The 13,161-nt window shown below is 39.0% G+C and overlaps 2 protein-coding genes across 5 annotated transcripts in view; one reads left to right on the top strand and one right to left on the bottom strand.

Moving 5' to 3' along the window:
- upf2 (UPF2 regulator of nonsense mediated mRNA decay) overlaps positions 1–9,181 on the top strand; it is a 25,339-nt gene extending 16,158 nt beyond the window's left edge. The window contains exons 15-22 of the mRNA XM_016452138.1: positions 167–350; positions 1,408–1,553; positions 2,445–2,546; positions 2,627–2,725; positions 4,394–4,552; positions 5,383–5,524; positions 5,615–5,735; positions 8,436–9,181. Of these exons, the coding sequence (XP_016307624.1) occupies positions 167–350; positions 1,408–1,553; positions 2,445–2,546; positions 2,627–2,725; positions 4,394–4,552; positions 5,383–5,524; positions 5,615–5,735; positions 8,436–8,445 (963 nt within the window). The 3' untranslated portion in view covers positions 8,446–9,181. The remainder of the gene's footprint in view (positions 1–166; positions 351–1,407; positions 1,554–2,444; positions 2,547–2,626; positions 2,726–4,393; positions 4,553–5,382; positions 5,525–5,614; positions 5,736–8,435) is intronic.
- Positions 9,182–10,755: 1,574 nt separating this feature from the next.
- Positions 10,756–13,161, bottom strand: part of LOC107662209 (proline and serine-rich protein 2-like) — an 11,291-nt gene continuing 8,885 nt past the window's right edge. For all 4 annotated transcript variants that reach the window (XM_016452142.1, XM_016452140.1, XM_016452141.1 and 1 more), the window contains one exon: positions 10,756–12,298. In XM_016452142.1, the coding sequence (XP_016307628.1) occupies positions 11,175–12,298 (1,124 nt within the window). In that variant the 3' untranslated portion in view covers positions 10,756–11,174. The remainder of the gene's footprint in view (positions 12,299–13,161) is intronic.

Consider the following 13,161-nt stretch of genomic DNA (forward strand, 5'->3'; position numbering starts at 1 on the left):
TTTAAATAGTAATAATATTTCACAATATTACAGTTTTTTTCTGTATTTTTGATCAAATAAATGCAGCCTTGATGAGCAGAAGAGACTTCTTTCAAAAACATAAAAAAAAATTATTTATTCCATACTATATATATGATGTTCAGCGCAGTTTATTTGTGTGTTTTAGAGGTACGTCTGGTGGAAGAAGAGTCTGGATGTGTGGACTAAAGATCAGCCGTTCCCCATCGACATCGAGTACATGATCACAGACACGCTGGAGCTGCTGCGGCCCAAAATGAAGATGTGCTCGTCTCTGGATGAGGCCTGTGCTCAAGTCACACAGCTGGAGAGAGAGTTCCTCGTCAAACTGGGTAAAACACTCGTCTGACACTCTGTGTGCGAGTGTGAGTGTGAGTGTGTGAGAGTGTGAGAGTGTGATGAGAGTGTGTGACAGTGTGTGTGTGTGCGTGTGTGTGTGAGTGTGTGTGCGCGTGTGAGTGTGTGAGTGTGAGTGCGAGTGAGTGTGTGCGAGTGTGAGTGCGAGTGTGTGTGTGTGTGTGAGAGTGTGCGTGTGCGTGTATGTGAGTGAGTGAGTGAGGGAGTGAGTGGGGGAGTGTGTGTGTGGTGCGTGCGTGTGTGAGTGCGAGTGCGAGTGTGAGTGTGAGAGTGTGAGTGAGAGTGTGAGTGCGAGTGTGAGTGCGTGTGTGAGTGCGAGTGCGAGTGAGTGTGTGCGAGTGTGAGTGAGAGTGTGAGTGCGAGTGTGAGTGCGTGTGTGAGTGCGAGTGCGAGTGTGAGTGTGAGAGTGTGAGTGAGAGTGTGAGTGCGAGTGTGAGTGCGTGTGTGAGTGCGAGTGCGAGTGTGAGTGTGAGAGTGTGAGTGAGAGTGTGAGTGCGAGTGTGAGTGCGTGTGTGAGTGCGAGTGCGAGTGTGAGTGTGAGAGTGTGAGTGAGAGTGTGAGTGCGAGTGTGAGTGCGTGTGTGAGTGCGAGTGCGAGTGTGAGTGTGAGAGTGTGAGTGAGAGTGTGAGTGCGAGTGTGAGTGCGTGTGTGAGTGCGAGTGCGAGTATGTGTGTGTGTGTGTGTGTGTGTGTGTGTGTGTGTGTGTGCAGCCATTCTTCTAGTTGTTCTGCTCATGTTTCTGCTCTCCCCGTCGAGCAGCATTCCTCACACTCACACACAGGTTTGTTTAATGCGCTCAGTCATTGACGGCTTCATGCCTGACGCGTGCTGAGAGAAAGACACACATTCCTGCGGCGAGTGTAAGAGTATCAGTGATAAAGCAGCTCAGATCCAGAATAGCTCTTCAGGAATGCTGTCGTGTGTGTCTGTCGCCCGGCTGGTTTTAAACCACAGTCATACTGTAGTGCCAGTTTATTTGTATCCCTTGTGGTCTGGTTTGCTCAGTAGCAGCATTCCTGTGTGTGTGTCCAGGCCTGGAGAAAGACGGCCGCTCCTCCAGCGCCATGGGCGAGAACGAGCCTCTGGATGAGGAGGACGATGATGACGAAGACGAGAGAGGTGCGGAGACCGAGGAGCAGTCTGGAAACGAGAGCGAGATGAATGAACCCGAGGAGGAGGTGACTGTTCTCAGACGTGTGATTGACAGCTGTAAACTCCGCCTCCTCTCTCATGCATTATAGTTTACTCTTACATATAGTTTAATGATGATGCACAGAGATGGAGAAAAACACACCAGCATGAGTCACTACAAAATCTAAATTAAATTCATTTGCAAATAAAAAAATAAAAAACACTTGAATTTTATTGATTTATTTATTCATACACACATAGACACACATTATGCATATACATATATATATACCTGTATATATGTGTGTGTGTGTGTGTTATAAAAAATAAAACATTTTATATATAAAATTATACATTTAAATTAAATTCTATGCATAAAATTATATATAAATATATTTTATATATAATAAAAGTTTTATATATAATTATATATACTAATTCAATTAATGTTTTTCCTTTAAAATACAAACACATTTATTTATAATAAATTTAAATTAAAAAAACTTTTACCAAGTGCCAAAAGGTACAAATTACTTTACTTTGATAAAACCACTTTTGTTCATTTATAAATAAAAATACACACACAAATATAAACATAAAAAATTGCTATTCAGCCATATATATTCATTTTGTATATATATATTAATAAATTTTTTCAACTTCCAATGTTATACCTTTTAAATACATTTAATATTAAATTAAATGTAAAAATACTTTGATAAGAGCACTTATGTTCATTTATAAATAAATCGCACACAAACACATTTTATACACATATTTTAAACATAGAACTTAGCCATTCAGGTTTTTATCTGTTATCTTATGATAAATGCGCTTGGGAAAAATTGATATTTCACTTCATCTTGATGGAGTGTTTAGAGACCAGATGGATTTAACATTTATGCATAAACCATGTGTTTTGTCGCACACCTGTTCAGGAGGGCTCAGACAATGAGGAAGAGGAGCGTGAGGAGGAAGAGGAGAACACAGACTATCTGACCGACTCCAACAAAGAGAACGAGACGGATGAAGAGAATAACGTGAGTGTGAGGATGGGCTGAGGCGGGTGTTGGGCGCTTTCTCTGAGCTCTGAGTTAACGCTGATGTTTGTGTCGGTCAGGAGGTCACTCTCCGCAGCGGAGGACTCAAACACGTGGCGTGTGCCGAGGACGAGGACTTCATCCAGGCGCTGGACAAAATGATGCTGGAAAACCTGCAGGTGCACAAACACTCTCCAAACCATTGTGCTTTAGCTCCTGTACATCCAAGACTTACCCTCTTTACTTTCTCAATCTTAAAATGTGTAGTTTTGTGGCTTTTAGTCCACGAATGGATACTATAAAGTCACATATGTGCTAGTGTAGTGCTGGAAGTATGCTTTTTTACTTTTTTTTTTTTTATAAAACTACACCAAGAAAGTAGTCAGTAGCACTTGAGTGCTCTATTCCAAGTCATTTGTGACCCTGGAGCACAAAACCAGTCATAAGGGTCAATTTTTGGAAATTGAGATTTATGCATCATCTGAAAGCTGAATAAATGAGCTTTACATTGATGTATGGTTTGTTAGGATAGGGCAATATTTGGCCGAGATACAACTATTTGAAAATCTGGAATCTGAGGGTGCAAAAAAATCTAAATATTGAGAAAATCATCTTTAAAGTTGTTCAAATGAAGTTCTTAGCAATGCATATTACTAATCAAAAATTAAGTTTTGATATATTTACGGTAGGAAATTTACAAAATATCTTCATGGAACATGATCTTTACTTAATATCCTAATGATTTTTGGCATAAAAGAAAAATGTATAATTTTGACCCATACAATGTATTGTTGGTTATTGCTACAAATATACCCCAGCGACTGGTTTTGTGCTCCAGGCTCACATATGGTCTATTTTTATGTGACTTTAATGGTGTATTTTTGTCAGTTTTAGGGTTTAATAACTGTGGTCACTTTGAACACTTTATATGGAAAACAGCTGCTTCAAGATTTTCTACTGTAAACCACAAAAAAATAACAGCATTCAAGATTGAAACAACATGAGGAGGAATAAAAACTACATTTTTAGCATATAGCTGTGCAGTGAGAAATTATGCAAACAGTTCAATAACAATTCAGTGACAATGGTGCAAATAAAATACATTTTAAAAAATTGTTTTTGAAGTTCCAAAAGTAAACAAAGTTTATTGTTTTACAAGAAAATACGATTTCAGTCTTTCTACTTTAACATTTTTTGCCAGTTCTTTGTAATTATCTGTGAAATGTACTAGATATTTTAACAATTAATCTGTATTAATCTTAACAATTACATTAATAATTAAAAAAAATATATATATATTTAAATGATTTAAAAATATATTATATTTTTTTAATTATTTTATAATAAAATTCAGTTTATGTAAATATTAAATAAATTACAAAATTATAAAGCACATTCAATTCCGTGTTTAAATAATTTTATTGTTTTTACTTTTTTGCTACTTGGTGCAAAATAAAATAAATGTAATTGAACATTTTATTTAATTATAAATTAGTGCAAAGTAAATTTATATAAAAATAAGTAAATAGCAAAGAAAGTAACAAAAAAAATACTTATAGCTTAAATACCTCAGGTTATCCACAGAAATGACATGCATGTTCTTTAAGAATAAAATAAATGTAATTAAACATTTTATTAAATTACAGATTAGTGCACATACAACTTTAAATAAATTGAAAAATAAATGTTATTAAAATGTAAAGAAAATAGCAAGAAATGTAATATATGCACTATATATTCCAGCTTCATATCTGAGTTTATCCACAAATATCTTTATTTATGACCTGGATAAATGTTTCTGTTGACTGTGTGTGTGTGTGTGTGTGTGTGTGTGTGTGTGTGAGCAGCAGCGCAGTGGAGAGGCAGTGAAGGTCCATCAGCTGGATGTGGCCATTCCCCTGCAGTTAAAGAGCCAGCTGAAGAAAAGCCCGGCCCCCTCCTGCGACACAGACATCAGCGCCACCATGCAGTTTGTCATGCTCACACGCAAGGGCAACAAACAGCAGGTACAGCGTGCGTGAGTGTGTGTGTGTGTGTGTGTGTGTGTGTAATGAGATTATTATGCTAAAATTATGTTAAAAAGGTACAAATATAATAACAATAGTGCAAGTTTTTAGTATTTAAAATAAATTTAATTATTTTTTTTATTTATTTTTTTTTTGTTAAAATACTTTCTACGTTTGTTAAAATGTTTTGTTAAAATACTTTTTGTTAATATATTTTGTCATAGCTTAATATTTAATCCACAGAAATGACACACATGATCTTTAAGAATAATGTATAAGTATTTTAACAACATTTTAACAAAAATGACAAATATTAAATTTAATTCCTTCTATAGATAATGTAATTATTTTTTGTTAATTTCTGATACTTTCTTAGAGCAAAGTAAAATAAGTTTAATTAATTTTAATTTAATTCAAATTTAATTTAAACAATTATTTGTTTAAAATAATTAAATTGTGATTTTTGTATTTTTTGTTAAAGTATCACATATTTTCTCATAACTTAATATCTCAGTTCATCCACCGAAATGATGTGCAAGATCTTAAATAAATTAATAAAAAAAATTATTCAAATATTATTGCAAAAAAAAGTAGCAAAATAGCAAATAAATATAAAATATAATTCAGTTATATGTCATTTTATTTTATTTTTTCACAAAGAAAGTAGCACAAAAGTAATAAAAATAATTTAATTATTTAAACATAATTAAAGGTGATATTTATCATTTCATGATGTTAAAATACTTTCTCATAATATCTCACAGAAATGGCACGTGTGATCTTTAAGGAGCATAAAGCCTGAAAACAAAACTCTCCGTCTGTCTCTGTAGTTTAAGATCCTGAACGTGCCGCTGTCATCTCATCTGGCGGCGAATCACTTCAACCAGCAGCAGGTGGAGCAGGAGGAGCGCATGCGCATGAAGAAGCTGACGCTGGACATCAACGAGCGGCAGGAGCAGGAGGACTATCAGGGTGAGCCACAGAGCAGACGCTGCTTTCTCAGTGTTTCACAGCTGCTGGTGTCGATCCATTCATCCATGCACTGCTTGTTTGTGCTTTCAGAGATGATGCAGTCACTCGCTCAGAGACCCGCTCCCGCAAACACCAACAGAGAGCGCCGGCCGCGATACCAGCACCCTAAAGGAGCCCCGAACGCGGACCTCATATTCAAGACTGGCGGCAGGTCAGACACACACACACGCACACACACACTCGTACACACACGCACACTCGTACACACACACGCACACTCGTACACTCATACACGCACACACTCGTACACACACACGCACACGCACTCACACACACTCACTCACACACTCGTACACGCGCACACGCACTCACACACACACTCGTACACACACAAACACACCACACTCACACACACACTCACACTCACACTCACACTCACACTCACACTCACACTCACACTCACACTCACACTCACACTCACACTCACACTCACACTCACACTCACACTCACACTCACACTCACACTCACACTCACACTCACACTCACACTCACACTCACACTCACACTCACACTCACACTCACACTCACACTCACACTCACACTCACACTCACACTCACACTCACACTCACACTCACACTCACACTCACACTCACACTCACACTCACACTCACACTCACACTCACACTCACACTCACACTCACACTCACACTCACACTCACACTCACACTCACACTCACACTCACACTCACACTCACACTCACACTCACACTCACACTCACACTCACACTCACACTCACACTCACACTCACACTCACACTCACACTCACACTCACACTCACACTCACACTCACACTCACACTCACACTCACACTCACACTCACACTCACACTCACACTCACACTCACACTCACACTCACACTCACACTCACACTCACACTCACACTCACACTCACACTCACACTCACACTCACACTCACACTCACACTCACACTCACACTCACACTCACACTCACACTCACACTCACACTCACACTCACACTCACACTCACACTCACACTCACACTCACACTCACACTCACACTCACACTCACACTCACACTCACACTCACACTCACACTCACACTCACACTCACACTCACACTCACACTCACACTCACACTCACACTCACACTCACACTCACACTCACACTCACACTCACACTCACACTCACACTCACACTCACACTCACACTCACACTCACACTCACACTCACACTCACACTCACACTCACACTCACACTCACACTCACACTCACACTCACACTCACACTCACACTCACACTCACACTCACACTCACACTCACACTCACACTCACACTCACACTCACACTCACACTCACACTCACACTCACACTCACACTCACACTCACACTCACACTCACACTCACACTCACACTCACACTCACACTCACACTCACACTCACACTCACACTCACACTCACACTCACACTCACACTCACACTCACACTCACACTCACACTCACACTCACACTCACACTCACACTCACACTCACACTCACACTCACACTCACACTCACACTCACACTCACACTCACACTCACACTCACACTCACACTCACACTCACACTCACACTCACACTCACACTCACACTCACACTCACACTCACACTCACACTCACACTCACACTCACACTCACACTCACACTCACACACACACTCACACACACTCACTCACACACACACACTCTCACACACACAAACACACTCACTCTCACACACACTCACACACACACTCACACACTCACACACACACTCACACAAACACAGAGGAGCTCATCCAGTCTAATGACCACATAAATGCACGAAACTCTCAAATACTAAACAATTGAAATTAAGTAGTAGATGAAATTAGATTTTAAAACTTACAAAATAGATAGTCCCAACTCGGATTTCTAAATGGATTTGACTTTGCAAAGCATTCTGGGATAGTAATTGCAATGCCCGGCAAAAACCAACAACTAGGGATTCACTATTAATCAAAATAAAACCAAAACCTTGATGTGGGTTAGTGCAATTATCAAATCTCAAAGGCTGCATTTTATTTTACTGTAAAATACTGTATAACCTAGTAATATTTATTATTGTTTAATATTCTTCTTCTTATCATTATTATTGTATTAAAAATGTATTATTTTTTTATTTAATATTTGGATTATAATTTATTTATTATCATTATTAAATGTATGTATTATAATAAAAATATATAATAACGATTAACAACCCACAAGAGCTGCAATGATTAATCAGAATAAAACCTAAATCGATATATGGCTTAGTGCAATTATTGCAACGGTTGCATTTTATTTTACAGTAAAATATACAGTAGTAATATATTTCTTATTTTAATATTTTTATTTAGTAGTAGTAGTATTTTTTATTAATTATTATTTAGTATTCATGATATTTTATTATTTATTAATATTATTATATTTTCATTTTATTAAAATACATTTAATTATTATTATTTTTATATATTGTATATTTATATAAATATTATATTTTAATAAATAAGAACAATAACTTTTATTTGATTAATTACTGTTAGTAGATTATATTAAAATTGATATATCATTAAAAAAATTGGCCAAATTGTGCCTGGAGCAATTTTTATTTTTAATTTTTATTTTTTATAAAAATTGTATTTGCAAGTTTCAATGTAAAAATAATAAAATTAGTAAATAATAAAATCGCTATTACATTTTTCCCCAAATTGTGCAGCCCTACCCACAACACCTCGTAGTTAGTTGTAACTTCTACTAGAACGTAGAACGTCATCGTGTAGCCTAGATAAGCAGCTCACTTGTGTTTGGAACAAACTGACCCCTGACCTTTGACCCTGTTTACCGCAGGAGACGCTGATGATGTAAGACTGAGCAAACGAGTCAAAGAGAGACATGGAGAGATGGACAGCGGTGCTGCTCTGGGACGGAGACAGCATCACCACGGCAACCAGAGACGAGCCGCATCAGCTGGTGGACACGGATGGGAACACACACACACACATACACATGCTGGGCTGAAATGTCTCAGCATGGACACACAGGATGGAGGTGGTTTTATTTTGCCAGGAACCGCTTGATGGTTCGATAGCGAGCGAACGGAGACTCTAATGGAGAAAAACTCAGTGTTTTTGTCCTTCAGACAAACTTTGGGACGTGTTCTGATCTTTCTCCTGATGTTTTTTCTCACTGAGCGAGACGTGCATGGGCTGAACGCAGCTGCTAACACATTCGCTGTTGCAGTAAAGTGACTTTTTGTGACCGTGAGAATGCTTGTTTGTGTCTGTGCTCTCTAAAAACACTCACCAGCTTGTTTTACAGCCGTCGTGAGACGCTGAACTCACTAACTAGTGCAGCTGATCAGATGCAGTCGAGCCGGACACAAACACGCGCCTGTGGGAGGACTGGTAACGTGAACGTCTGTTTATCTGCTGAAGGCCTGTAAGTTTGGGACTCTTTTAAGTATCTTTAAAATACATAGAAACAACTTAAATCGCCCCCTGAGGCTGTTTTAGTACATGATTTGCAGCTCATCCTGTCTATACACATTATTAAAATTCATAAAACCACAACATGATTAAATTCAGCTTTAAATATTACCGTAATGAGATATTAAAAATGATTTTTCAATGCAAAAAAAGTATTTTCTTTCTAAACTTCTTAATGCATAGATTTTGTGAGATTCACCTTTCTGCGGTTTCTGATTTAGTACTTTCCTCTTCTGTGTTTTTCATTTGTACCGTGCTTCGAATTTGTGATTTTTCTAGTCTTTTCATTGACCTGACTGATTAAATGTCACGCTTGGTGAACGTTTGTGAATCTCTAAATCCCTGTTTTGCATCTAATGCGTTCCAAATTCAACATTATCTGTAACGTTCAGTTGCAACTGAACCATGATGGGTTTAATCGAATTTATTCAGAAACAATCACTGAAAATTAAAGATCTTCACCAATGCAAGAACATTTACATTTACACAAAGAGGTGGAAATAAACTGTTGCTTTGTTTCCTGTGTGTATGTGTTTATAGTGGCGTCACATGTTCACAATCATGCATTCGGAGTCCTTCAATAACTGCTTCAATGAAAGCAAAAAACCGGAGTCGTGAAAAAAAAAAAACTAACAACATACATACACTAACACTCATGCTCATTCACACTGGAATCCACATTACATACACTACAGGTAAAATACAACAGCGTGTGATTGGTGGTGATTTCAGTCCCATGTGACTAACAACATGTTCCAGATCTAGATTTGGATGGCTGTGGTTTAGTGTAGGAGGAACTAAACTTACATTTACGAGACCTTCTGCATGTTTGAAGAGAAAGATCTCCACCTGACAACCAACGTCCAAACCCACAATTCAACATCCAGAGAGCAAAAATACAACATTATCATAGACACTACCTGCTGAGAGACCACATGTGAGATATTTCTCTAGGAAGACCCTTGAGGTATTTCTTGCGTACAGTCTGGGTTCTTCAGAAATAACGAAAACGTAAAAATGAAAGTGAAAGTAAAAATGGAAGAGCAAAAAAAAAACATTTGAAAGTGAAAGTAAAAGTGAAACTAAATAAAAAAACAGTAAAAATATAAGAATGAAACAAATCAAAACACAATAAAAATACAAAAACTGTCGAAATAAAACCATAAATGTGACCCTGGAGCACAAAAGCAGTCTTAAGTCGCTGGGGTATATTTGTAGCAATAGCCAACAATACATTGTATGGGTCAAAATTATCGATTTTTTTTTATGCCAAAAATCATTAGGATATTAAGTAAAGATCATGTTCCATGAAGATATTTCCTACCGTAAATATATCAAAACTTAATTTTTGATTAGTAATATGCATTGCTAAGAACTTCATTTGGACAACTTTAAAGATGATTTTCTCAATATTTTGATTTTTTTGCACCCTCAGATTCCAGATTTTCAAATAGTTGTATCTCAGCCAAATATTGTCCTATCCTAACAAACCATACATCAATGGAAAGCTTATTTATTCAGGTAATTTAACTTAAATTAGTAATTAAGTAATAAAACTTAATAAGTAATTAAACTTATATAAATCTCATTTTCGAAAAATTGACACTTAAGACTGGTTTTGTGCTCCAGGGTCACAAATATCAAAAAGTCCAAATAAAACCGTAAAACCAAAGCAAAGAAAAAAACAGTAAAAGTACAAAAAATTTAAGAAAAAAAAATGCAATTAAGTTAATTAGTTAATTGGTTCGTCAATTGAAACGTCGGGGAGAGTCATCAGTCACATGACAATTAAGACTCGAGTGATTGGCTCAGTTCTGGAACCATGTGACCATGATGCAAACATGGCTGAAGCAGGCCGTGTGCATCCACAGCATGCTCAACAACTTCACAAACTACATTTAAAACTGATGCAAATGTTTTCAGAGATCTGTAACTTCTAAGCAGGTGTGTGTGAGTGTTACCTGTGGCTTTTTCTCCAAACTTGAATTTGAAACTCAATCAAAAAGTCTTGCTGCTGTCCAACAGATGATCATTGGTTAAATCATAGCTTATCAGTTGTTTATGTACTGGAGTCTACATATTATTAGTATCGTATGAACATTTAAGGCGTGTTTCTCAGCAGACCTAGCTTGCGTAGTGCATCACGTCTGGCCTCATCTGTGGCTCCTCTCCCAGAAAACTGCACCGTTATTCCCTGAGTGCGGAAGGACGGCTTTGGCAAAGATTTGCGGCGTAACTCTGGGGACAGCGGAGAGGAGCGTGGTTTTGGAGCCGGAGCTGGCGGCTGCTTCACAGGCGCTTCAGAGTGTGACGCTTTCCTCTTGGGTAAGCCTTCATTTAAAGTCCTGTTTGAGCTGGAGTTGTCCTCTTTTACTGGGGTGATGGTCTTGGTTTGGGTGCTGTGCTTTGGATGGGATGGAGTCACGACTCGCGATCTGCCGCCGAAGTTGTTGAGACGGACATCTGAAGACTCTGTTTTGGGCACTGAAGATGAGCGGTACTCGGCCCTGAAGGACAATGTGGGGTTTAGCATGATGCTCTTACCGCCATAGCTGTTGAAATCACTGTGTGTGACTTCGGCACTCGTCAAAGTTGGTGCGGGGCTAGATTTGGTTTGGCAGTGGTCTGTAGTGTCTGCGTCGGCGCTAGAGTTAGCTGGATTGGTAATGTTGAGCGTAGTGCTGAAATTCGATGAATGCATGACGGATTGCGTTCGCCTCTGAGCAAGTCCGAGCTTCGAAAGCGCCTCCATCCTAGACTTGTCTGGCGTCGGATCTCGAAACGAAATGCTCCGTATGGGGAGGTTGCGCACGCAGGCTGGTTCTCCGCCATCCAAAGGGTGCGCCGGGCCGGAGAGGCTTGAGAGCATCTGCGCCCGGCGCTCCTGAACGCTGACGGCTTCGGCGGCGATCGAGTGGGGAATGTGTTCGCGGCTGCCCAGTAACATGCTGATGCTGTCGGGAAGACGCGTGGGCTTGGCGTGGGTCGGAGGGCCGTGTTTGGTCGAGGGGTTCGGTGGCGACTCTAGACTGCGCTGGAGCAGCTGCGATGCAGACGTGCCGCCTGCGCCCTGGTGCTCGCCGATTTTGCTGGCGATTACTACCGGGGTGGGAACTGAACCTGCAGGCGGCTGGTGTCCAAATTGCGGCCCGTCTGAGACGTCCAGGTCACGTTTCGGCTTCACTTCAAAATGGGTCTCCGGGGGTATAATCAGCTGTTGGAAATCTGACGAGGCAAACGCATTTAAAGTTGGGTTAATGCAGCTCCGATGTTGCAAAAATGTTATGTAGAAATATGTAAGGACAACACTCAATATGACTAATCTAAAGAAATTTATTTAAAAGTGTCAATCGCTTTACTTGCAAAGACATTAGGTCTCATTCACTAAGTGTGAATATGCACAAATCTGAGTGTGTGAATTCAGCAAGCAAGTGTTTTCATTAACATCTTGATTCATAAGTAAATTTCATACTTTAAAAAAAAAAAAAAATTTATTAGGGATGTCCCAAGCCGATCGGGGCCAATCAAGCAATTTTTAACTGATCCGTATCAGCTCTCCTCAGCCCGATCCTTTTTACGTCAGCTGTCATGCCGGTGTCATGCAGTAGGTGGCGGTATATGCCTTTTAAGTGGGTTTGCCAACCATCATTAAAAAGGAAAGAAGCAGCTCAAACGTGCGTGCGTAGCGCACTACAACCAGTGAGGTCTGTTCTAGCGCCTCGCTTGATTCTGTGTTCAATGTATTTTATGCACACTTTTGTAGTGATCCCTCATTAATTTATCGCATACTTTTATCTGTCGTCTGACTATCCGAGACATCGTTGTTATAACGCGTTGCTATGGGCTGCGTCTTGCTTCGGATTTGGCTGATAGACTGGCATTTTAACATCGCGAGCTTCATGCTTTCTAACCTTATCTCCACATTTATTATTCTGCTTGTTGTACATATAAAACACAAGAAGTTTATATCAGCAGTCCCATATTTATAATTGTAACCAGTCTGTTTACATTGTCTACCATTGTAACATGTTTACATCTACCAATGTCTTTATACAGTGTGTATACATAGTGTATCTTATGTGTGTGTG

The sequence above is a fragment of the Sinocyclocheilus anshuiensis genome, unplaced genomic scaffold (genome assembly GCF_001515605.1).
Source record: "Sinocyclocheilus anshuiensis isolate Anshui unplaced genomic scaffold, SAMN03320099.WGS_v1.1 scaffold1543, whole genome shotgun sequence".
Lineage (NCBI taxonomy): Eukaryota > Metazoa > Chordata > Actinopteri > Cypriniformes > Cyprinidae > Sinocyclocheilus > Sinocyclocheilus anshuiensis.